The sequence below is a fragment of the Crassostrea angulata genome, chromosome 5, assembly GCF_025612915.1.
Source record: "Crassostrea angulata isolate pt1a10 chromosome 5, ASM2561291v2, whole genome shotgun sequence".
Classification (NCBI taxonomy): Eukaryota; Metazoa; Mollusca; class Bivalvia; order Ostreida; family Ostreidae; genus Magallana; species Magallana angulata.
In genome coordinates, this window is record NC_069115.1 from 17,637,211 (window position 1) to 17,664,156 (window position 26,946).

The window sequence follows — 26,946 nt, forward strand, 5'->3', positions numbered from 1 at the left end:
ATTTAAGGTAAACTAAAAATACCATTATACTACATCTATAGGTAAAAAATGCATTATTTCAGGTATAAATAAGGTATCACTTTCATTTTAGCATTGAAGTTCTTCATTTACATATTATAATCTTATAATTATTGCAAATTGATTAATTTTTTATGAAAAATAAAGATTTTTAGATAAGAATTAATAGCCATCAAAATATAATTCTTATTAGATAATCATATGACACATAATTGTAACATCTTTTAGCATTGTAACACTAATAATTCAGCATCATGATGTATATGCTAACATGAAAACCTTTTTTCTGAATTGATTTTACCGATAAACTTATTTTCTTTTTCATTACATAGCAGCACAATGAAATGACAGGCACATAGCATTGTTTTTGAAGGGGGGGGGGGGGGCCAGATTCATCCAAAAATCTTAAAAAGCAAAAAGAAAAATGACAAAAAAGGACAACTTCTCAAAATAATGAAAATCCTAATCTCTGTGGGTGTGGGTTGTAGCATAGTGTTTTCATAACTTAGATTTCATGAAAATCCTACTCTGTGTTGTTTGGTGGTTGGGGGGGGGGGGGGGGGGGCGTTCCCCTCTTATGCTTTTTGTAATTTTGTAACGTGGTCACAAAAAGTGTGTGGGGGGGATACATATTTATTCACTTTTTTATATGTAAATTTAAATCCCCCCATACTTCATACCTGATTGTCTTGTACATTACAACTGATATAATTTATAATTTTAGTTATTCAATAGTGTGGTTACTAGGGAGATTATTATGAAAAACAATATACCAGGTTTAAGAATTAAAAACAACTGAAAAATAGTGGTTTATGAAAGAAATCCCTTTGAACATTTGTTTGGTTTTAGATAAAATGAAACATAATTTTATCAAATTCTTAAATTTAAATATATTTAAGTGCTGACAGTTCTATATATCATTTTACCAAGACTGAAAAAAATCTACCATCAATGAATAAAATTCCAGCTAGGTTCATTCGTTAATCATGGTAGTTAACATGGCTTTGTCTACTATACATCATGTATAAATTATAAATATTCAGTTTGTGAAAGAAAAACTACAAAATACAAAAGATCATTAAGTTCTGAATTTTTTAATTTGTGTAAAACAAAATGATTTAATTACTTTAGTTAAACTGATAGCTGCATGAGCAGTGCTTCACCTTTATTATATTGATGTATATTTATAATCTTGTCAGTATAAATAGTTTACATACAAAAATAGAAAACAGTCTTGAGACATTGAACACTAACACTTATCACACTATGCCCAGAAAGTTCCGCCATTTTGTTTGTTGTCATCTTGGTCAATTTAAATTTACTGGTGAAAATCCCTGTGTTACAGTTGATTTACTAAAATATTTATATCAGCTGATAGCAATCCAATAAAATAATCTTGTTCCTATAGTTATATATTCTGTAAATTATGAAAATCTTACCATGGTATTCCTCACAATGATTTCCTCCAGCAAATCTGGGCAGCCATCATTTAAAAATACGAACATATATCCAAGCCCATCGCTCAGGACTTTCTCTGTATATAATTATCATTGATGCAGATCATTCTTAACATGGAAATCTAACTAAACTTTACACAAAAACTCTGATAATCCAGGAATGAAGACCCTCAGTGTTGTTGTCCTTCTTCATGTTTAAAATGAGTGAAAATGAAATCAACCAATCAAATTCCGCTATTGATCAAGTTTGAAATCTGACCAATCATATCACAGCTACCAAGTAGAGTGAAAAATACTTTTAAAAACTATATTCAGTAAATACAGGATGAATTTACTAGTGTTACATTGTGTAAAAAACCTATTTAATTAAATAAAGGATATTATTTCATTGATCTTGCAGTATGTTATAAAATATTAGTACTAATAATAATACGAAACTATCACTATAGGTCGCCATTTTGAATCATGGTGGATTCAAAAACAAGCGGGAATATATATAATTTCTCTATTTATATCATATGCTTTGCACCAAAAACAAACATTATGATAACTCAAAAGACAAACTAATTACCCAAGTAAATTTAGTTTTATCTATAAAGATTGAATCAACCCAGCCCATCACATTTACTGAGAGGAAATGCATATATCAGTTTTTTTCTTCAATTGAATGTTTATCATGTTTATTAACTGTTCTTAAAATGAAGAAGCAAGCATTTAATCAAGTCCATTGTTTAATTGCATAATAGTAAAAGAGCTTGCTGGACTTTACGCATGATTAAATAGAGACAATCACACAGGTGTGAATGAAGGCTTACACAGCCTGAGGGCTTGGTGGGGTATATACACATCTGATATCACACCTGTCTTTCTATAAGGTCTGCAATTAACTTCACTGATAACTGAACAAATATGAATGGACATACACTTTTCTCAGAGTGTACTAGCTGTTAAAGAATTAGCTGAAAATTATCAGAAACACAATAGCTAGTTTTTGTTGCTGTAATGTGAATTATAAGTGAAGAGGGGATGAAAAACACAAACTTGCAGGAAACTTCAATAGTTTTTAAAATGAAGTTATTATTAAAGAAGGGTATTAATAATAGCATTGAAATTCAGGCAGTAAAATTTATAATTACCCAGGGTCAAGTGTGTGAGAGTGTGTCAGACAGACTCACTGTGTGTGCATATATGCATGTTGGGTTTTTTTTTAATCTATAATATACTTATGTACAAAAAGAGTTTAAGTCTGTTGTATTTAAAGTGAAACAAACATTTAAAAATGACAAAGTCCAAATTAGTTACAAAAGAGTTATACTGAAAAATTCTAAGTCTGAATAAGGCACAGTTTAGTTATACTAAGAAATGACAAAGTCCAAATAGGTACAAAAAAGTTATAGTGAAAATTTTCTAAGTGTGATATAGGTACATTTCAGTTATACTTTAAAATGACTAAGTTCAAATTAGGCACAGAAAAGTTATAGTGAAAATTGTCTAAGTGTGATATAGGTACATTTTAGTTATACTTCAAAACGACAAAGACAAATATAGTTACAAATCAGTCATAACTTTTTTGTACCTCAAATTTGAGGCACTAAAAAGTTACCAGTTTAGTTACAAAATAGTTATGACTCTGTATAACTTTTTTTGGTATGGGTGGAAGTAAAGTATCAAGGCAAAATGAGGTTAGAATTTTTTATAATTATGCTTTTTACATACAACATTATTTGCTTTTTGTGTGTGTTAATAGTCCTGTGCTATTTTACAGAGTATCATTTCCCATACAAGAATTCATACCTTTGTGTATGTTGTTGTTGAAATTGATAGTTGTTGACAAAATTTTGCTCAAACAGACATGGCTTTCAAAATGGCTGCTGAATTTTGACAGAATGAAATGTTCAGGTGCAGCAAAGCTTGCCTCAGAGGTTCAAGAATTGCTGTCAAATTATTATTTAGGATGTGACTCTTTTACTTAAAAACATCTCAAGTGACCTTTCCTGTTATTTATAAACAGATGTGGTTCCTTATGGTTATTGGTGGCTTTTTGTGGGTGAGCAGTGCAACACTTGTTGCTTCAGTGGCAGCTGACTGCTGCACCTTTGAACCAATTATTTCTTTTCTGTTTGAACACTAATCCATTTTTGGGTGAAACTCAAATTTGCAGAAAGAAATTTTTTTAAATCATTATTTTGGTTTAGCATCAGAATGTCAGAAGTGGTAAATTATTGCCTTTATGAGGTTATGTGATATAACATGTGTCAACTTCATGCTCATATTATTATGCAAATTTTGTAACCTTTATCATGTTCATGACAAAAACCAGTCATTTAGTTTGAGCTAAATATTTTACTATTAAATTATAGTTTGCTTCCATATATGTAATGCATGTATGACTGTATTTTGAAAAAGATAATTTGAAAAAATCTCATTTTTAATTAAAAAAAAGACTGTGCTGTCCTTTTGAAATGCCTTCTGTTTTATTTATTCAGGTGAGACATGTTGGAGGGACTAGCAGCGTACCTCCTGAACACCTATGTGGGCCAGTATGTGGAAAATCTCAACACAAAACAGCTCTCCATCGCTCTCCTACAGGGTATGTAACCTTGATGCTGATTGGATAAAAGTCAACCTTGCTGCTGATTGGATAAAAGTCAAACTTGTTTCTGATTGGATTAAAGTCAAACTTGATAATTAATGATTGGATAAAAGTTCTTTTCTTTCAGGCATTATTATAATGATTTATAATATCATCTTACACAAAGTGTAATTTTTCATTGGCTTTAAAATCAAAAGTTTCATTTTCAAAAGGCTATATATAATGTATAGTTCAAAAAGGTAGCTTTTTATTTTATATGTAAATGACTTAAAATATATCTTAATTTTTGATTGTTCCATAGGATATGTGGAGTTAGAGAACTTGCCCCTGAAGCGGGATGCCTTGAGCAGCCTGGACCTTCCGCTGCATGTCAAATCAGGTAGAATTCCCTGTCATAGACTGCAAGTCAGGATAAGAATACTGTAAATTCCTTATTTTACGCGGGAACTTATTCCGCAATTCAACTGTTTAGCATCAAATTATGAGAATACATGCATAAATTCACAAATGCAAAATTTGTATCATACAGTATATTTAGTTTACCAGTGTTTTCATCTGTCTGAAATCACATGCATTGGTGAGTCTGAGCAATAGTTTTACCTTTTTGATAGGTTTCATTGGAAAAATTAAGCTGAAGATTCCCCTGAATCGACTGAGCAGTGAACCATGGGTAATTTCCATGAAGAGGCTGTACTTGGTGGCAGGGCCAGTCAAACACTCCCAGGTAACCATGACAACTACTAGTAGTTGTTTATGTATGGTAGAATTCTTGCTTTGGTGTCAAAAATATATTAAGTTATAAGGTGGATAAATTTTCATTGAATTATTGTTACAGTAATATACCTCCATCTACCTAATAATAAAAACTAAGAAATGCCTTACATCTCCATCTAACTAATATGATAAAAAAAAATAATTATAATGCCATGAAATTTCTCACATCTCTTCTCTCTTAATCCACAGTTTAATGAGGAAAAAGAGAAAGAATATGAAGAAGCCAAGAAAAAGAAGATGCTCGATGCCCTGGAGGAGAAATGGAAGGTAAGAAATAGAAAATCTCTGGGTCACTTAAAAAGTGAGTTTGACAGTGAAAGATTGATTTTTGAAATGTTGATTTTGGTTTTTACAGATTTCCAAAGAAGAGAAAGAGACTTATGGATCTTCCTGGTTTTCCTATGGTACCTCCATTGCCACCAACATTCTGGAAAATTTACAGGTAATGCTGCATCATGCCTTATTAATAATTATGTTGTTGGAACTGTTTCTCTTAGCATTTTAAGAAAGTAATTTAGATCCACTTCACTTCTCATGTTGAAGGCAAACATAAGAAAACGGAGAAGTGAACACTTTGCATGACTGTACAGAATTTTATTCTGTTTATATGCGGTCCTTGTTCATCATACCTTTAAGTTAAGCATTGAGGAAAATCAGATACATTAATACGTTTTTATGCTGCCGTCGATTTATCATGCTTCATGATACTGTTATATTAATAAGCTAAACATTGAAAATGTTTACATTAGATATATTATGCTTTCATGCTTCCCTTAATTAATCAATCATTCATGCTTCATGAGACTATCTTTGTCGCTCATGCTCTGAGATTTTGATTCTGTTGCTAAACATTGAGGATATGCACATCATTGACAGGTAGATTATGTTATCTATGCTGCATATGCTGCCCTTGTGTTATCATGCTGTTTTATGCTCTCTGTAGTTGAACATTGAGGATGTACACATCAGATATGAGGATGATGAGCTGATTCCAGACCACCCCTTTGCTTTTGGTATTGTCATCAGAAGTCTCAGTGCTCAGAGTACAGACTCAGAGTGGGTGAGTTATTGTCTGGGTATTGCTGAAATTGTAATAAACATTGAAATTTGAAAGAAAAAAGGAAAAGTTGGCAAATATAGTTATTCTTTTCATACAGCCTTCGGCATATCGGAGTATCAATAGCATAATTCTTGACTAATTATACTCGGGCTCGCTCTTCAAAGAATTCAAACCATGTGACGTCAGTAGTATATATAGCACTGCCATGCATCTATCACTCATATTTTTTCTTGGCGCACTTCGTGCGGGCTCAGCTTAGCTTACGGTTTGTTATCATATTAAAACTGAGACGTTGTCTTTGTTAACACGTGGTTCACGTGTTTGTTCGTTTTTAATGACTTAACTGCTTGAAATTTACGCTGGTGTATATTTCTTATACACACGTGGTTCACGTGTGAATTTCTTTGTTGACATTTTTACATGTCATCTTGTATCGAATCTGGGGACGAGGTCCTCTCTATAATGGCAGACTCTGATAATGATTCGTTTGAGGGTTTCGATAGCGATGCTATTCGAGAAGCAGAAAAACGACTTGCTAAAAAATTGAACGAAGTTAAAGCAGTTACTAGAGCTAATTCTGCCACAGGTTCTGTGAGCAAAGACTTAAACAATAATGGTAATGACCAGAGTGAATGTGCACCGGCGAGGCCGGTAGCGAGTTCTAAAGGTACAAAACGAAAGAAAGCAAATGGCAATAAAAATAAGACAAAGAAAACGAAGAAAGATGATAAGTTATCTGGTAAAGATATTACCAATGCACTAGTAAACATGGGTCAAGATGAGATAGATAAGTTTAAGGAACTCATGGGCATAAATGATTTAATTGGTTGTATTTACAATTTGCAACAAGATAGTGCAAGTACAAATCAGTCGATAGAACACGAGAGCATCTCTAGTGAGAATGAAAATCAAAACGAGTTTGATTTCTTTGCTGATAATGAATCAGAGAAAGACATAGAATTAAGTGATTGGGCAATACCAGATTGGTTTAGTTCAGATAAGAAAGGGAAAGATATTGATTCTAAACTGGCAGAAATGGTCAATACTTTGTGTATTAAAGAGGGTGAGACATCAAAAATTATTGAAGATAATCCAAGGCCAGCTAATTGCAATAATTTAGTAGCACCTAGGGTCAATACAGACATATGGAACATTTTACCAAAATTTGCCCAGAGTCGTGATTCTGGTTTTCAAGCAGTGCAAAAAACCATTGTTGCGGGTATTACACCTATACTCAGAATTGCTGAGATGATGAAGACAAATGATAAGTTCAAAGAGATAAGAAATCTGTTAAAACAGTCAATTATCGTGTTGTGTAATTCCATCTACCAAATTTCTCAAAAGAGACGATTTTTGATGAGAAGGGTTTTACCCAATAGATTCCAAGACATATGTAATACATCTCAGCCCGTATCAGAACTTTTGTTTGGGGGCGATATTCAGAAAAAGATCAAAGAATTGTCAGACTTTGATAAATACAAAAGAGACAGGCCAAGGAACAACTCTTTTTATACTAACACAAGAGGAAGAAAGAATTACCCTTACAATTATAATTATGGTAGAGGTAGAGGGTCAAACAGACCTTTTTTAGGGGGAAGAAATGCATATGGCAGAGAGATGAGAAATGTGGACAGAAGAGGAAAGAACAGATTTTAGAGAAAGATGTGATTAAGGTAGGGAGACTAAAAAATTTCGTTCATGAATGGAAGAAAATAACCAATGATCAATGGGTGTTGAAGACAATTCAAGGTTATGAAATTTCCTTTAATGAATTACCATATCAGAAAAACAGACCTTCTCAAATAGCTTTTGATACATACGAAACATCTCTTGTTGATGAAGAAGTGACTGAATTGTGGAAAAAGGGGGCAATTAGAGAAATTGACCTTTGTGATAGTCATTTTTTATCTAATATATTCGTGGTTCCAAAGAAAAATGGAAAGCTTAGACCCGTTATCAATTTACGATCTTTAAATGAATTTGTTACATATGAGAAGTTTAAACAAGAAAATTTGGGTCAAATTTTAAATCTCATTCAGAAAGGAGATCATTTTTGTAGTGTGGATTTGAAAGATGCATATCTAAGTGTACCTATTGCAAATGAATATCAAAAATATTTATGTTTTCAATGGAAGGAAAGATTTTATTGTTTTGTCGTACTTCCTTTTGGATTGTCTTCAGCACCCAGAATTTTTACAAAGATATTAAAGCCTGTGTATGCTTATTTTAGATCCATGGGTATCAGATGTACATATTACCTAGATGATTCATTAATAATGAACAAGAATATAGATGATTGTAGAAAGAATACTCAGATTATTATGAACACATTGAATACTTTGGGATTTCAAGTGAATCTTGATAAATCTGTGTCAGAACCCACTCAAATTATTGAATTTTTTGGGTTGATTATAGACTCCAGAAGTTTTAAGGTATATTTACCAAAGGAAAAAATTGAGAGATTATTAGAAGTAGCAAGAAAAATAATGGAAGAAAGGTTTATTAAAATAAGAGATTTAGCTACTCTCATTGGATTAATTATTCATGCATGTAATGCCATCTCCCCAGGTCAACTTTATTATAGATCTTTGGAAAGGGATAAAATTAAGGCATTAAATAAAAATGACAAAGATTATGAAGGTCAGGCAACTTTATCTACTTTAAGTAGACTTGATTTAAACTGGTGGATAGAAAATATTGAGTTAAAGAATGGCAAACTTATTAGACTATCTCATGTAGATTACTGGATAGAGACAGATGCCTCCCTTAAAGGCATGGGGGCTGTATTTGGAGATAAGAATTTTAGCAAAAGTTGGTCATCAGTGGAGGAGAAATTTCACATTAATTACCTCGAATTATTAGCAATATATTTAGCATTAAAATTCTTCTTTAAAGAGAAACATAATGTTCATATTGGAGTGAAATGTGACAATACAACAGCCATTGCTTATGTCAATAATATGGGTGGAATGATTTCACAAGATATGGATTATTTAATTAGCAAGAAATATTTGGGAATGGTGTTTTAAAAGAAATATTTGGGTGACGTGTCAATACTTGCCTGGTAAATCAAATGAATTAGCAGATTATTTTTCAAGAGAAACATCTAGTTCAGCAGAATGGTCATTGAAACCAGAAATATATGAAAGAATTTTGAAACAATATTTTTCTCCTGATGTTGATCTTTTTGCATCATTTGCCAATCATAAAATTGAAAAGTTTGTTACATGGAAATATTGTCCACAAGCATGGAAAATCGATGCTTTTTCCTTTACATGGAAGAATCTAAATCCATATATATTTCCACCTTTTCATCTATTGGGGAAAATTTTGAATAAAATAATTGAGGATAAGGTCGATAAAGCTATTGTAGTGTTTCCAGTTTGGAAATCTCAATCTTGGTTTCCTTTACTTCTCTCAATGCTCATTTCTGTTCCAGTTAGGCTGCCAAGGCACACAGATTTAATGACAGATGGAGAGCGGAAACATCCCCTCAACAAAACAATCTTACTAGCCGCAGCACTTATATCTGGAAAACATTGGAGAACCGAGGATTTCCAAAAGACATTAGAATCGTCCTGCTCTCATCATGCAGAAAATCAACAAGGAAGCAGTATGACCTTGCCTGGAAAAATTTCATATTTTGGTGTGATAAACGGAATAGATCTGCAAATGAAATTACTGAGAAAGAACTAATGTCATATTTGTTTAGTATCTTCAAAAATGGAAAATCATATTCCACGATAAATACTCATAAAGTGGCAGTGACTCAGACTTTAGCTCTGAACGATGATAAATGGAGTAAGAATTCTATATCTTTAACTAAGTTTATGAAAGGATTGTTCAACCTGAGACCATCTTTACCGAAATACAAGTTGACATGGGATGTGTCTAAAGTATTAACCTTTTTGAAAAGTTTGTTTCCTTTGGAGTCTTTGGACATTAAATTTCTCACATTGAAACTGTGTACCTTGTTAGCATTGACTACGGCGGCTAGAGCTCAGACATTAGTGTGTATGAATATTAAGAATATGTGTTTAAATTCAGATAGTGTTGTGTTTTATTTTACGTCATTGTTGAAAACATCCAGACCAGGAAGGTCTTATTCTATTTCATTGCAAAAATATAGTGATAAAAAAAATTATGTGTTGTGTCGACACTTCATGAATATCTCAAAAGAACGAAGAAAAGGAGAAAAAGTGATCAACTTTTAGTGTCATATAAGACTTTCAATAAAGTATCTACTAGTACAGTGGCAAGATGGATCAAAGATGTTATGGGAAGTGCAGGAATAGATATCACTTATTTCAAAGCACACTCTATTCGTTCAGCTGCATCTTCTTCAGCATTAAGGAGTGGTGCCTCATTGACGGATATACTTAAAACTGGTGACTGGTCTTCTTCCAAGAATTTTAAAAAATTCTATTGTAGAGATACATGTAATGTTACAGCAAGTAATAACAACACAAAAACATTTATGAATGCTGTTTTACAAATGTAGTTGTTGTTGACACAGTCTTAAATTGTTTTTTGAATAAATGGTTGATCTAATTTATTGTCAATTCTTTGAACATGCTATTGATACTCCGATATGCCGAAGGCTGTATGAAAAGAATGGGCCCCTCATCCAAGCATACCCTGGATGTGATGGATGAGGGACATTCTTGGAGTACAGCCGGAGGCTGAGGAGTATCAACATTCCCAACCCATGTGAAACATTCATGCCCGCCACTAGTTTCTAATTGACAATAAATTTTCTTTAAATTATGAGTGATAGATGCATGGCGGTGCTATATATACTACTGACGTCACATGGTTTGAATTCTTTGAAGAGCGAGCCCGAGTATAATTAGTCAAGAATTATGCTATTGATACTCCTCAGCCTCCGGCTGTACTCCAAGAATGTCCCTCATCCATCACATCCAGGGTATGCTTGGATGAGGGGCCCATTATCATTTTCTAAAAAAAATCAAAAAGACCTAAAAAAAAGTTCAATTTCTGACAATTTTTGCAAGGAGAAAAAATCTGATTTAAAAAAGGTTTATTTGTGGCTTACTCCTTTAGAATATTTAATTGAAGGTATTTCTGGTGATTTAATTTTGGTATAATTTTTTTTGATTTTGATTATTTAAAATAAGTGGTATATTGCAATCACTTCTTCCATTGATATGAAATATTATTAATTAATGATTTCAGAGAGCCAATGTAAGCAGTGTGTCTGACATGAAGTTTAAACTGGTGGACCTTCAGAACTTTTCTCTGTACCTGGACACTGAGGCTAGCATGATAGGGGACCTTCCCAGGGAGGACCTTTATGTAAACACCTTACTTTATCATTAGTATAAAAAGAGAGGAGCTCTTTGTAAACACTTAAAATATATCTTCAGTAAATTAGCAGGAAGGGGCCTTTTATAACACATTCTAATGTATCATTAAAACTAGTTTGTTACAAAAATGACTTACAAAACATCATACCAATAACAAATTTTGGGTAAGATCCACAAAAAAATCCAGTAAAATTTATGTTCTTATGTTCAGTATTAAAAATAATATCACAGGATAACAAATTTTAAATTGTTAAATATCAATAAGACTTTGAGAGGTAAAAAATGAGGGAAAAAAATTGAATCAAGCATAAAACTCAATATATAAGATCATTTATTAAATAAAAATGATTTTCCTTCCCTGATGATGATAACTTTCTCTTTTAGGCTTCTCTTCAAAGTGAAACCTATGTCTCCTGCAAAACCAGGCAATTCAAGGTAGATTTGTTGTTTTATCTAATTCATTGTGTTCTACCTTTCATGGTCACTTTTAGTCATTCCAAATTTGGCATATATTTTATTTGTAGTAAAATTATAATGTAAGAATGATGAATCACCCCAATAACTCTACAAAAATTGGTTAATTTAAACTGCTTATCAGGAGGAAAAGTTCACATATTGAATGTGTAGATATTATTTTTATTATTGTAAATTAACACTCATTGGTAGATGTTCTATTTTAAGTAAGTTTCGTCATAAATTTGGTAATTTGAAACTCCTTTAGAGACATAGGTGTATTGACTTTTCAATATATTTTTGTAAAAGGAGCAAGTTGCAGATCATTCCATTCTAAGTACCTTTCAGTACTTTGATTTTCTTTCAAGGAACATGACTACATCCTTTCCCCAGTCAGTTCAAAGGTCAAATTGAAGAGAAACACCTCCTCCCTCCCACTCAGAGATCCGAACAATCCGCGGATCAGTATGGATGTGTGTCTGGATACGGTGGCCTTCTGTCTGAGTGAGGACCAGTATCAGTGTATCATCGAGTGGCTCAAAGAGATGGAGCGATACGAACGACGCAGAAAGTATCGCAAGTGGAGACCTGCGATCAAAGTTAGGAATGGGTAAGGCAGTGTTGTGGTGCATCTCATTTCAACAGCTTTCTTAAATATTCAAGTCATTTGATGAAATATTTTTATTCATTTATAGTGATATAATTTTTGAAATGATCATCAAATATGATAACAAATATTTTTACTAGTTCAAATAATTTTTTAGGTAATTTGCATCTTTATATAAACTTACCAGTTAAATCTTTTCAACATTTACAATGATTGAAGACCTGCCTTTGCCTATCAGCAAAATTTTATATGTAGAGCTACTTTTAAGTATCATATTTTGTCAATTTAAAGTATTTTTTTTGTCATTCCAGGTCTTCAATCTGGTGGAAATATGCCATCAATGCCACCTTACACACGATACGTGAAAGAAACAGGAAACTCACGAAAGACTTCCTGGTACAGAGAACCAAAGATGTATGTGCTTATCACCGAGTTTATGCGAGATATCTCGAGACTCACCAACTCAGTCCAGCAGATACTGTGAGTATATAGAAAATGAGGAATCTCAGTCTATAAGCTATTGTGATGTACAATGGTTTCATAAGTTGGACGCATCAACCTATACTCAAAGCAGATTTTTTCTTAAATAATATACAAATTTAACTATTAATGTTGAGAAATATTTAACCAGATCAAAAACATAATCACACAAAAGACATGTGTGTGTAAACAATGAATTTTATATTGATTTTATACATGATTCTGACTGAGGTAAATTTAAAAACGGTATATTGTAGGCCATTAAGACAAGACTGGAGTCGGAGCTGAAGTTTGATGAGTTGAAGATTCTGAGAGAGTTGGCGTACCACCATGTTAAACAACAGGGCAAGCTGTACAAGGTCTGTCAATTGGATAGTTTACTTAAAGGAAAAAAGGAATTTTGGAAGAAATATTTCATATTTCATATCATAAATAAACCTTTTACATGTATTTTGATTTTGTCCATTGATGGAAACTAAAAAATCTGTTTGATTAATTGTCAGCATCATGAAGAGAGTAATATGATTATACATGTACATGTGTTTGCATAATTATTTTGTACTGAAAAAAAACCCACTTGAAGTAAATGATTATAGATTATGTGACTTGTTGTAGGTCCCTGAACCAGAGAAGGTGACTATCCCTCCTGCAACAGAACAGGGTGGTATCCTACAGCGGTGGTTCCCAGGGTGGGGCGGGTGGTACGGGTCATCTCAGAGTGAGGCTGACACCAGTAGAAGATCCAGTCCAGAGGCGGCCTCCCTAGAAGTAGGGGAACCACCCACCAAGATACGGAAAAACAACGAGGACTTAGGTACTTGTATGGGAATACCTGTGTAAATCAGAGTACTATAAATACTGATCATCCTTTTAGCAATATTTTAGGGCATTTATTGGTATGAAGGAGTCTGGAATTTGTTAACTTTGTTTAAAAATGTGAAAAAAATACTTTCATTTTGTGGTGTTCATTGGTTCATCTTTCAGTGATAGAGATAGTTCATTGATGTGGCACAACACACTGTCAGACTTTATAGATTTTGTTTTGCTCTCATTGGCTGATGTTGATTGTAATGGTCTTGTCTTTCAGTGATCGAGCAGGAGTTGATGGATGTGGTACAAGACACCTCAGAGAACACCTCCTTCCTAAAGAAGGACACAGTGTTTGCCTTCATGATCTTCAAGCTGGAGTCTGGAGTCTTCAAACTTCTCAAAGAAAAGCCATTATCTCCTACAGGTAAAGGCAAAATATTGACTCTCAGATCTTGTGCATGTACATATTGAAGATTTACAACAGCTGGCCAGCAAAACACTCCTTCTTAATCACATATTCATATACTGGTAAACTCGATACTCAACAGATTGTAGTTTCTCACTGTTTTTATCTGCCAGTGGATGAATTAAAATGTTTATACATGTACTGTGTTTATAAAATGTTTTTAAAATGATTTCAGAATCTACCAGTCAACTGATGACAATGCTGGAGCTGGAGTGCTCAGCCATTAACATACTGTTCGAGTCTCGGCCCCGGTCCAAGGCCATGAAGTTTGGGGTTGACGTAGGGGGGCTGTACCTCAGAGACAAGTTCCTGGAGAACTCCATATTCCCCAACATCATCGCACCTCAGCCCAAGGTAACATATATAATCTCCTGCTGTCACCCTGTGTGGTTTTTAAGATGAGATGTGTTTGGTTAACAAGCAAAACTAGTTTAAAATGCACTTGATGTAAATGTATGAATCTTCAAAGTTAAAAAATAAATTGTCATCATTAAGAGCTACTTGTCTGTTACTGATCATGCATTATATTGTACTACAGGAGCGTATACTGACACTGGCCAAGTCTCCCAACAGCAGCTTTTCTTCCCAGCAGGGCAAGACTTCAGCCCCACCCCAGGGTGCGGGAGCCCCAGGGGACAAGATATTTGAACTGTTCTATGAGAAGAATCCTGTTAACAGCACAGCTAAGTATAGGTGTGTCTATTTATGATCATGGTCACTGAACTTAACAAATGCTTAACATATTGAAAGCTATTTATAAATATATACAAGACTTGTATATATTTATAAATAGCTTTCAATATGTTACATGTTATGTTGTATTACAAGTCATGTACATGACTGTGTTAAATCATTTGTTGTTAGATGATCTCTCATTCCTTCCATTTATTTTTATTTACAGTACTGTACCTTGTTTATAAGTGATATTTGTTGTGTTTATTATTACATGATTAAAATCTTTTTGATGGCAGACTCAACATTCAGACTAAGCCACTAGATGTAGTATACAACCCCATGTCTGTGAAGAGAGTGAGGGAATTCTTCTCCACCAAAAAACTCAGCAGTTCACATCTCTCTCAACTCAAACTCACAGGTAAAAAAAGGTCATCTCAATAAGTGACATATTTGATGATATTTCAGGTCATATTTTGAAACTTGAGTATTTCAATGAAAAAAAATTGAAAGTCATTGAGTTTTGATATAAAAGTAAAACTGTAAGAAAGTGGAATCTGTTTTAGCGACTGCAAGGCACCAAATCCAACAGATGAAGGAGCGGTCCAAGGCAGAGCTCAAACAGGCCCTGGAGGATTTTTTGGAGGGTGAGGACGGGGTGAGTGTTTCCGTAGGGCTTAATGTGTGTGGTTTTTAGCTCACCTGAGCTGAAAGCTCAAGTGAGCTATTCTGATCACTTTTTGTCCGTCGTCCGTCCGTCTGTCCGTCCGTCTGTCCGTCTGTCTGTCCGTCTGTAAACTTTTTACATTTTGAACTTCTTCTCTAAAACCGCTTATCCAATTTCAACCAAATTTGGCACAAAGCATCCTTATGGGAGGGCGAATATAAATTGCAGAAATAAAAGTCCGATCTGTATTCAAAGCGGAGAAAACCTTGAAACTGTAGAAAAAGGGGGGTGCATTTTAAAAAATCTTCTTCTCAAGAACTACTGATTCCAATTCAACGTAGTTTAGCATAAATTATCCTTATGGGAAGGAAAATATAAATTGCAAAAATTAAGGTCTAATTCTGTTTCAAATCTGAGTTATTACGAAAATAATAATAAAGGAAAGGCGTGTTTCAATCAGTTTAATAGCTTCGGATTCGGCATCCGGTAAAATGGGTAGACAAGACTGGGCCTGGGCAAAACAAAAGATTGGCAGTTATTAATCTGCCAATCTCATTAAAATTTCAGGATATTTGATGGACCAGTATATTTATATTTGCTGTAAATATTGCTGCAAAATAATGCGTATTTGGAATTGACGATTGCCGATCTGCCCCGGCTTTTATTTTGCCACGGCCCGGGTTTGCGTACCCATTTTACCAAGACTCGTATTCCATACATCTAAAACGAGGTTCTTTGTTTAAAGCAGCCATGACATTATACGAAAAAGGGTCGATCTGACTATGATGAATTTGCTTGTTGTGCAACAGTTCGCGAATGAAGGGAAATTTTTGAAACATGCAAAAAATATTGGTGCCGATTTTGTGAAGTAAATTGAGGCTAAATATTTCAATGCGTTGACAGTTTTCACACATGACGTTGGTGTTAGCTTGTTCTGATTTTCGTTTCGTTTTCATTATTTATGCTTTGTAACCTGGGAACTATCGTCTGTATTTCGTGATTTTTACGTATCAAATCAAACAGAGATTTCGGTAAATCAAACAGTTAACTGTTTACCTGCGCAAATTAAGCAACATCTGATGTATCAAAAAAGTACTGAAATACAATTCATTCTATCGGTAATTCGGCATTATATTTTGCGTAATGGTATATTAATGCAATAGGTTTTGTTGAGATGCTCGGCATTTTCTCGAGTTTATTCAGTTTAAATAGAGTTTGATATCGCTGTCGGAAATATGTAGGTATATACATGTACATGTATATATATGATTCATTTCGAAAAAATAAATTGTGTTCTTTATTTGTTATAGTGCATGTTTCTTGTGTTTTAATTTCTATTTACTAACCATATTTGAGTGTTAAGCTTCAAATTATAAGCAAGATACAGAGATTTGCTCACGATTCTATGTTTGTACACAGATCTTAAAAACTAAAGATTAAAAAACTAAAAAAAATTTCAATATTTATTAAGAAAATTTTCAAAGTCTCTTCTTCCAGAAACCAACTTTAACAACTTATTGTATTGTAAACGTAACCTTTTTTAGCTCACCTGAGCCAAAGTCTTCTCAAAAACTATTAGGCCAGGAAAGCTCAAATTTGAGTGGAAGCATCCTCAGATAGTGTAGATTCAAGTTTGTTCAAATCATGGTCCCCGGGGGTAGGGTGGGGCCACAATAGGGGGATCATGTTTTACATAAGAATATATAGAGAAAATCTTTAAAAATCTTCTTCTCAAAAATATTTGGCCAAGAAATCTCAAATTGGCATGTAACCATCCTTAGGAAGTGTAGATTCAAGTTGGTTCAAATCATGGTCCCTGGGGGTAGGGCTGGGTCACAATGGGGGATGAATTTTTATAGATAGAGAAAATCTTTAAAAGTCTTCTTCTCAAAATTTGAGTGGAAGCATCCCCAGATCATATAGATTCAAGTTTGTTTAAATAATAGTCCAGGGGTAGGGTGAGGCCACAATGGGGGATGAATTTTTACTTAGGAATATATAGAGAAAATCTTTAAAAATCTTCTTTTTAAAGAATTTTGGCAAGAAAGGGTTTAAACTTGTGTAGAGGCATCCTCGGGTAGTGTAAATTCAAGTTTGCGAAATCACAGTCCCTAGTGGTAGGGCGGGACCGTGATGGCGGTTTGAATTTTTACATAGGGATATAAAGAGAAAATCTTTAAAACTATTCTGGGAAAGTTTTCGGTTCAAAAGTCAGTACTCAGTGTGAAAGCAAAGGTTATGCAGATTTAAGTCTGATGAAACCATGATTCCCTAGAGAAAAATGGGGCCATGAAATGGGGGGGGGGGGGGGTATATAGGAATAGAGACAAATCTTCTTACAGGTACAACGACAAAAGGGGCTTGGTATTTACCAAAAAATAAGAGGTTGATAAAAATTGGTAGATTTTCAATTTTTTTTAGCAAGATCTACTGTACTCAGTTGTCAAGATATTTTGATACTGTAATGCTAATTTGATCAGAATTAAGGCAATTGTTGCTCAGGTGAGCGATGTGGCCCCTGGGCCTCTTGTTTCTTTTCCCACCATGATTCCTGATTTATTGATGTACATGTATAAGCCAACTGCTGAAGATTTCATAAACTAACGTATACTCTAGACTAGGAAGTAATTGTTTTGGCTTTTACTTTCAAAATTTTCTTGATTTACAACAAACTGCTGAAAACAGTTCAAAACATATAGTCACATATTTGTTTTGCAGGCCTTTAGCAAATTTTTTTTGGGGGGGGGGGTTGTGGTGGTGGGAGAGGGTATTTAAGAAAGTATGAATTCATTGTTAATTAATATAATTATGTAATGATAACTTACAGATCATTTCTAATTTTACAGAAGCACAGTCGTTGGGACGTTAACCTTGACATCTCGGCCCCTCAGATCATGGTGCCTGAGAATTTCTCGGATCAGACATCCAACATGATGGTCCTGGATCTCGGACATGTCCACTTCTACAACAAGACGATGGACGCCCCGGGGAAAAACCAGACAGACGATGACGATAATGATGGTGAGTTATAATTAGATGCTACTTGTAAAGTCTTGTTGTCCCCCGCCGCAACGCGGTGCGGGGACATAGAAATGCCGGGCGTCCGTCCGTGCGTCTGTGCGTCCGTGTGTCCGTCCGTCACACTTTTTTGTAAGCGCTCTCATGCCTACAAATTTTGACCGATTTTCATTAAATTTATACCAAATGTTTATACCACTAATACTTTGGTCAAGTTCGAAAATCAGCATTGGTCGATACTTTTTGTTGGAGTTATAGGACTTTGATCACAATAATGACTCTGTTTTATCCAAAAATTGACCTTGTAAGCGCTCTCATACCTACAAATTTTGACGGATTTTCATTAAATTTATACCAATTGTTTATACTACTATTACCTTGGTCAAGTTCGAAAATCATCATTGGTCGATACTTTTTGTTGGAGTTATGGGACTTTGACCACAATAACGACTCCGTTTTATAAAAAAAATTGACCTTGTAAGCGCTCTCATACCTACAAATTTTGACGGATTTTCATTAAATTTATACCAAATGTTTATACTACTATTACCTTGGTCAAGTTCGAAAAATCAGCATTGGTTGATACTTTTTGTTGGAGTTATGGAACTTTGTGAGGGATTTATCACACTTTTTTGTAAGCGCTCTCATGCCTACAAATTTTGACGGATTTTCATTAAATTTATACCAAATGTTTATACTACTATTATCTTGGTCAAGTTCGAAAATTAGCATTGGTCGATACTTTTTGTTGGAGTTATGGGACTTTGTGACCTTGTAAGCACTCTCATGCCTACAAATTTTGACGGATTTTTATTAAATTTATACCAAATGTTTATACCGCTAATACTTTGGTCAAGTTCTTTTAGATTGTAGTATTTTGGATATATTTGCGACAGGAAAAATAGAAATAAAAAATGGGTGGTGGGGGTAAAAATATGTTCCTCCCAACCTCCCCACACATTTAATTCTGGAACAGCCCTGAATGTTTGAAAATATTCCAATATACAGTATACTAGTATACTGCTTGACCGGCGGGGGACCCTGGAATTCTATTCTTGTTTTATTATGGATGTTGAATCAAATAGGTTTTTATTAGCATTCAATTTGATGAAAAATCTATTGAATTAAAAGTTTCAAGAAAGGAAAATGTGAAATTCAGTCAAGGTCAACAATAAGTGCTTGGATAAGTTCAAGGCCATTAGTTCCAAAGTTGATGACTATTACAACATTAATATTGCTTGGCGTCTTAATTTTTTACTGTCTTATTCTGCCTGATTGATTATTTTTAAATGTCCATGATACAGTAATTAAAATAATTGATTTTCCTCTGACTCTACAGACAATGGAGATGATTTCCAGACCCCGATGTCCACCCCACCCAGTGAGGCGGAGGACGAGGGGAAGGGGGCCACAACAACCACCGCCGCTGACCTGTCCTCTCTCTCCCTGTCGGAGGCCCAGCTCTACGACCGGCTGTATGAGAGGTAGGTAACATATAGATAAATCTTAATGAAACGAACATAACTATTACATAATAGTAACATAGTGTTGGGAATAATACATGTAGTTTTCCAGGAATATTTGGCTTGAGTATGTGACTTAATTGTCTTTGCATTTGGTCAGTGACTGTAAAGTTACTGGTTCAAATCCCATTGGGAAGTATTAATATTTTAGTGGCCATTTGAGTTTATTTAAAACAAATTTTTAATTCATGATGGCATCATTTTTTTGTGTTTACTTCCAAAAAATGTTTTGCATTAAGGTTTACTAATTTTTGCAACTGATCCCATGTGAACAAGGATTTGATTTTGGGATCTTAGACCTGGTTGATTATGAGAAATATTTGTAATGTCTAGGTTATCGCAAAGTATTTTGCAACAGCTAAAATAAAAGTTTATGTCCAGTATATATACTATCTGTCTGCACTCCCTCAATCTGAAGTGTATTTTTACAGGTACTCCCTAGACCTGTCTGACCTACAGGTGATGGTGGGGAAACCCAGGGACAACTGGAAGCACGTGAAGGGGCGGGGCATCACCCACCTCCACCTGGTCGACAAGTTCTCCATCAACCTCCACTTTGAGAGGTAAGCAGAGGGTCCACCCATGTACAGTTTTAAGGGAGACAACTGATACTAAGTGTGAATTTTACCGATTGTTGCAAAACAGTCTGAGTAGTCTTCCTTATTACTGCTAAGCAGAAGATCCTCCTCTGTACGGTTTGGTGCAGTTTGAACATATTTTGTCTTATTTGATTACATTAGTATTGGGTACAAGCTCTAGAACTTGCATGCATTTCTCTCTCCCTGACGTACAGTTATAAAGGGGACAACTTGTACAAGTGTGACATTTTCAGATTTACAGTCAGTGTTGATAAACGGAGAAAATGGTGGGTATAATCAGGGAAAAATGAATAATAATTTATAATCTGGCTTTGATTTTTCTTTCAGCATTGCTGTAATTGTTGGTATAATGCAGTTGAAAATCACATTTGATTTTTTTAGCTCACCTGAACCGAAGGTTCAAGTGAGCTTTTCTGATCACCCGTTGTCCGTCGTCCGTCCGTCCGTCTGTCTGTCTGTCCGTCCGTCTGTAAACTTTTCACATTTTCAACTTCTTCTCAAAAACCACTGGGCCAAATTTAACCAAATTTGGTACAAAGCATCCTTATGGAAAGGGGATTATAAATTGTTAAAATAAAGGGCACAGCCCTTTTCAAAAGGGAGATAATTGCGAAACAGTGAGTATAGGGTGCATGTCTTTAAAAATCTTCTTCTCAAGAACCACTGCACCAGAAATGCCAATATTTACACAAAAGCTTGTATATATAGTGAAGATTCTAAATTGTAAAAATCGTGACCCTCGGACCAAAACTGGGGCCCCAGGCGGGGTTCAAAGTTTAACATAGAAATACATAGGAAAATGTTTAAAAAATCTTCTTCTCAAGAACCACTGCACCAGAAATGCCAATATTTACACAAAAGCTTGTATATATAGTGAAGATTCTAAATTGTAAAAATCGTGACCCTCGGACCAAAACTGGGGCCCCAGGCGGGGTTCAAAGTTTAACATATATAGAAATACATAGGAAAATGTTTAAAAAATCTTCTTCTCAAGAACCACTGCACCAGAAATGCCAATATTTACACAAAAGCTTGTATATATAGTGAAGATTCTAAATTGTAAAAATCGTGACCCTCGGACCAAAACTGGGGCCCCAGGCGGGGTTCAAAGTTTAACATATATAGAAATACATAGGAAAATGTTTAAAAAATCTTCTTCTCAAGAACCACTGCACCAGAAATGCCAATATTTACACAAAAGCTTGTATACATAGTTAAGATTCTAAATTGTAAAAATCGTGACCCTCGGACCAAAACTGGGGCCCCAGGCGGGGTTCAAAGTTTAACATAGAAATACATAGGAAAATGTTTAAAAAATCTTCTTCTCAAGAACCACTGCACCAGGAATGCCAATATTTACACAAAAGCTTGTATATATAGTGAAGATTCTAAATTGTAAAAATCGTGACCCTCGGACCAAAACTGGGGCCCCAGGCGGGGTTCAAAGTTTAACATAGAAATACATAGGAAAATGTTTAAAAAATCTTTTTCTCAAGAACCACTGCACCAGAAATGCCAATATTTACACAAAAGCTTGTATATATAGTGAAGATTCTAAATTGTAAAAATCGTGACCCTCGGACCAAAACTGGGGCCCCAGGCGGGGTTCAAAGTTTAACATAGAAATACATAGGAAAATGTTTAAAAAATCTTCTTCTCAAGAACCACTGCACCAGAAATGCCAATATTTACACAAAAGCTTGTATGTATAATGAAGATTCTAAATTGTAAAAATCGTGACCCTCGGACCAAAACTGGGGCCCCAGGCGGGGATCAAAATTTAACATAGAACTACATATGAAAAATGTTTAAAAATTTTCTTCTCAAGAACCACTTCACCAAAAATGCCAATACATACACAAAAGCTTGTATATATAGTGAAGATTGTAAAAATCGTGACCCCCGAACAAAAGTGGGGCCCCAGGAGGGGTTTAGATTTTAACATATATAGGAAAATGTTTTAAAATCTTCTCAAGAACCATCGTGCAACTGTTTGGGATATTACTATGCATACATGTACATCCTTAAATAATGTAGATTCAAAAAATTGTAACTCCCGGACAATTGATGGGCACCAAGAGGGGTTCAAAATTTAAACATTTTAAAAAACAAAGAAAAAGTTTAAAAATTTTCTTCTCAAGAACTACAATGTTTTAGTTAGTGGAATATCTATGCATGCATCCTTCGCTTATGTAGATTCCTAATTCGTAAAATCGTGACCCCCGGACCAATAATGGGGCCCCAAGATGGGGTCAAAGTTTATTATAGAAATATAAAGGTAACAGGTTAAAAAATCTTCTTCTCGAGAACTACAATGCTTCAATTTGTGAGATTACTATCATGCATACAACCTTGGATAATGAAGGTTCGACAGTTTTAAAATAGTGACCCCTGGACTAATACTAGGGACCCAAGATGGGTTTAAAGTTAAATGTGGAAGTACCGGTATATATGGAAAATGTTTAAAAATCTTCTTTTCAAGAACTACAATGCATCAATTTGTCAGATAACTACGTAAGCACCCTCAAATAGTGTAGATTCGAAATTATAAAAGCCGTGACCTCAATCTAATACTGGGGCCCCAAGAGGTGTTCAAAGTTTAGCATAGAAATATAGAGGGAAAATGTTGAAAAATCTTTTTCTAGGGAACTATAATGCTTCAGCTTGTGAGATAACTATGCAAGCATCCTTAAATAATGTAGATTCCAAATAATTAAAACTTTAGCACTGGACTAATACTGTGGCCCCAAAAGGGGTTCAAAGTTTAACATAGAAAGATATATTGAAAATGTTTTTAAAAAGTTCTTCTCGAGAACTATAATGCTACAGTTTGTGAGATTACTATGCAAGGATCCTCAAATTGTGTAAACTCTAATGTAGTGGAACCAAGAGTTATCTTTCTTAATGTTCTGTACAGTCTGAGAGTTATTCCTCTTGAAGTGGAACTCTTCTACGTTCAGTTTTTCAGGTTGTGTACGTGTGGTCCCACCGCAGTGCTACACATTTTCATTCCTATGTTACTATTTATGTTGTTCAAGCCAACCATAAACCTCGGACCATTACTGGGTCCCCAGAAAGGGGTTCAATGTTTAAAATAGAAAAAGCATATGCTACGAAATGTAATGTTACAAGGAACTGCTGTTCAGGTGAGCGATGTGGCCCATGGGCCTCTTGTTTTTAGATAATCTATTGCACACTAGTATATATGCTTTACATGTTTGTCCTGTAGAACAGGAATTGAATTTTGATTTAAATTTTGATGGAGTTTTACACAGTGTTTTCTCACTGTAGGAGGATGCTACACACCACAGACCCCGAGTTCCCCAGTATGATTGTGTCCGGGAACCTACCCTCCCTCACCCTCCATGTCAATGAACAAAAGGTACGCATATAGGAAGGAAGTACTCAAAGGAGAAAATCTGAGAGGACTTGCTTAATTATCAGAGATTTTTTCTTTCCACTTTGATGTCAAACCAACTTTAGTTTTAGTAAGCCATGTGTTATAAAGAAGAATATGTTGCTGATTTGAGATAATATCTACCCTTTTAATTATTTGTTTATTGCTAGAAGATTTCATTCATTTAGTAGATAAATAAACAATTTATACCATATTACAATCATTATAATATTTTTGTGTGTGATAGGGAGCAACTACAATTTCATTCATTTACCAGTCAATATATTATCATGTTAGTTACACTTTTAACTACTGTAACTATGCACTATACAGGGTTATTTTCACCCCATGTAATTTTCGCCCTTCTACGATTGCAAACAATTTCGCTCCGTATTGAGTTCGCCAAGGCACAGTTGTGTTTAAAGAAAAATAATTGTAGGCATTGAAATACGCCAGATGACAACAATGGTGAAAGGGGCGAAAATAAAAACAGGGGGCGATTATTTCCCATGTACATGTACTAATGGTCACTGTACATTTTATACAGTAAATGACTCGTGCTTAACTGAATATCATCTGAATTTTTTCCTTGAATTCAGGTGACAGCCATGAGGCGATGTATTGACATCATGATGACATCCACGGCATATGTCAATCCATATGTCGTACCAAGCTCAGAGAGTGTCATGTCGATGACCGATTCAGTCTCGGGAGAACTCAGTGAGATCAGCACCTCCATCAGTGATGTAGACAGCAGGTTTGTATTATTTTGATAAAATTTAAGCTGTAAGCACTGTTCACTTGTTCAGATTTGTGAATATTTTAAATCATCTCACCATTATGAAATTACTTGCATTAGGATTAACATTTGGTTATGAAAAAAATTATATGCTGCTAATTTCTTTTCGTTTTGTATTCTTAAAATATATGTGGTAGCTATAAAGATACATTAACTACGGTCATATAATTAAAAAAGTCAAATTTGGTGAGTTTTACATAAATCGACTTAAGATATGAACCAAGTTTTTTTTCCTGTTAAGCATGGAAACATTTACAGCTTCTCTGACAAAATTAAAGATATTAGATTTTTCAGTAAGCCATCAGCTATGAAATTGATAACAATGATAAGATACATGTACTCCAATCAAAGTTCTACCATCATTATTGTCTGTAGAATTGACCAGAGCAAGAAGGATGAGCCTGACCGGTCAGTGGCGGGGTTGGAGGACTCGCGGCTCCTCTGGGGTCAGTTCTCCATCAGCTCCCTCAAGCTAGAGATCCACAGCTGTGGACGACCTCTGGCTGAGCTCCAGGTCACAAATGTCAAGGCCAGTGTCAACAAGCGACCTTTTGACACTGCCGTCCAGGTGTCGGTACAGAGCCTGCTCATAGTGGACGCCTTGCAGACCTACGGTCCCGACTTTGAACTTCTGGTGGCCTCACACAAACACGTCACGTGAGAGAACTTATTATGAAATACTAGATAGATACAGCCATCGCAAATGTTGATATTCTAAAAATAGTTGTTGCTTTCCTATTATATTAATGCAACAGGGAGACAGATTTTAAAAATTGTCTTTATCTCATACACTGTATTTGAACATATATTGGTTTAGTAGATAGCAAAAAAATTGTCATTAGAAATTGAATGAAAAACATATTAAGTTGTATAAACATATTTGAGGAAGTACTCCTGATCATATCTGTGGTTTTAAGTCACAGTTTAAAATTGAATTTTAATATGCAGATTGGACAGTAAGAGTGGAAGTCTGCTGGGGTCAGACCCCTCCTCACCGATGTCTGCCACCTCCCCCAACTACCCCCAGTCCCCAGTAGAGACCTACCCCCCTCCCTCCTACAGCGGGCACCTGCAGTCTGTCCAGGAGGCCATCAGCACCGCCATCCACTCCCTGTGGACCTCCACGGCAGGAAACACCCCCACAGACCAGCGGAAAAAGTCCGAGTCCGGACGGAGTCAAATGTCCCCCACTCCGGACTCAGAGGCTTTGATCCGATTGGACGTGGAGCTCATTGACGAGGACTCGCCAAGTAACGAGGCCGGATGTCCACTTAAAATTGCCAACATGCAGTTTAACAGTCTGGATGTTATAGGTGATTAGAATGTGATGTTGAAAAATTGATAATATGATTGTACCTAATTTGAAAGAATTCAATTTAAAAAGTCTTAAAATTTGCACTATTATTTTTGACATCTTTATTGTCTGAAATCAGACTATATAGCTATTATCATTAAATAGTCGTATAATTGTAGGTGCATCTTATCGTATCATATATTCTGTGGAGAATAATGTTGATGATGCACTGTGCTTGGTTTAATATTCTATATTCTGCCAAGGATCATGTTTATATTGGTATTACAGATGTATCCACAGCAAATTGACAGATCAGTATCAGATCTGTATCATGTGATATATTGTTTACCCTTTCTTTTCAGGAAACTGTGAGACCATAATGGAGCTGTTGAATTTTGTGAAGCGTCTTACCCCATCCAAGGCCTCGGGGTCAAGCATGGAGCCCCAAAGCAAATCCTTCATAGTCAGCAATATGGCCACAGGAACCAGTTCAATGGTGGGGTACCAGTTTTAACAATATGAATTGAAAGTGTATGATTTATTCCTTTACCAGCTCGGTACTAAATGTCTTAAACACTAATGTGACTTTTGAAGGGAATTTTGTTCAGTGCATATTAATAAGTACATGAAAAGTCAACTCATGTGCAATATATAATTAAGGCCCCGCAAGGATTTGCGGGTGCCCTATAGTAATCACTCTGTCCGTCCGTCCTTCTGTCCGTCCGTCTGTCACTCTTCCGTCCACAAATTTTCTGTTTTTTTCTAATAACTTTTTTTACGGTTGCCCAATCAAGTTCAAATTTGGTATGGTACTTCAGTAGGCAGAAATACATATTTTGATGCTAAGTTTGGTTCTCTATGTCTTCTGGTTTGGAGCTGGGGTGGTGGGGTAGATTCCTTAACTATGCATAAGAATGAATGGGCAAAGAGAG

The 26,946-nt window shown here is 35.0% G+C and overlaps 2 protein-coding genes across 3 annotated transcripts in view; both read left to right on the plus strand.

Annotated features, from left to right (window-relative positions):
- The window catches only part of LOC128184069 (intermembrane lipid transfer protein VPS13D-like), an 87,574-nt gene that overhangs the window by 12,372 nt on the left and 48,256 nt on the right, over positions 1–26,946 (plus strand). The window contains exons 3-27 of the mRNA XM_052853394.1: positions 3,962–4,065; positions 4,370–4,447; positions 4,680–4,792; positions 5,032–5,109; positions 5,198–5,284; positions 5,786–5,902; positions 11,099–11,218; positions 11,614–11,664; positions 12,051–12,292; positions 12,601–12,769; positions 13,027–13,128; positions 13,385–13,583; positions 13,857–14,003; positions 14,221–14,399; positions 14,584–14,738; positions 15,017–15,138; positions 15,284–15,375; positions 18,231–18,405; positions 19,742–19,886; positions 20,357–20,488; positions 23,816–23,906; positions 24,521–24,678; positions 25,096–25,377; positions 25,669–26,033; positions 26,377–26,510. Of these exons, the coding sequence (XP_052709354.1) occupies positions 3,969–4,065; positions 4,370–4,447; positions 4,680–4,792; positions 5,032–5,109; positions 5,198–5,284; positions 5,786–5,902; positions 11,099–11,218; positions 11,614–11,664; positions 12,051–12,292; positions 12,601–12,769; positions 13,027–13,128; positions 13,385–13,583; positions 13,857–14,003; positions 14,221–14,399; positions 14,584–14,738; positions 15,017–15,138; positions 15,284–15,375; positions 18,231–18,405; positions 19,742–19,886; positions 20,357–20,488; positions 23,816–23,906; positions 24,521–24,678; positions 25,096–25,377; positions 25,669–26,033; positions 26,377–26,510 (3,630 nt within the window). The 5' untranslated portion in view covers positions 3,962–3,968. The remainder of the gene's footprint in view (positions 1–3,961; positions 4,066–4,369; positions 4,448–4,679; positions 4,793–5,031; positions 5,110–5,197; positions 5,285–5,785; positions 5,903–11,098; positions 11,219–11,613; positions 11,665–12,050; positions 12,293–12,600; positions 12,770–13,026; positions 13,129–13,384; positions 13,584–13,856; positions 14,004–14,220; positions 14,400–14,583; positions 14,739–15,016; positions 15,139–15,283; positions 15,376–18,230; positions 18,406–19,741; positions 19,887–20,356; positions 20,489–23,815; positions 23,907–24,520; positions 24,679–25,095; positions 25,378–25,668; positions 26,034–26,376; positions 26,511–26,946) is intronic.
- On the plus strand, positions 6,141–10,030 carry LOC128184054 (uncharacterized). Of its 2 annotated transcripts, none has more exons than XM_052853380.1 (2): positions 6,141–7,575; positions 9,342–10,030. In XM_052853380.1, exon 1 carries the CDS (start codon positions 6,323–6,325, stop codon positions 7,556–7,558), a length of 1,236 nt encoding a protein of 411 aa, XP_052709340.1. In that variant the 5' UTR covers positions 6,141–6,322; the 3' UTR covers positions 7,559–7,575; positions 9,342–10,030. The 2 variants fall into 2 exon arrangements, with proteins under 2 accessions (XP_052709340.1, XP_052709341.1); XM_052853381.1 differs by having other exon boundaries at positions 9,346–10,030.

Bases quoted from the DNA above. Each gene is read 5' to 3' on its own strand.
- LOC128184054 (XM_052853380.1), top strand. From the start codon at position 6,323: ATGTCATCTTGTATCGAATCTGGGGACGAGGTCCTCTCTATAATGGCA.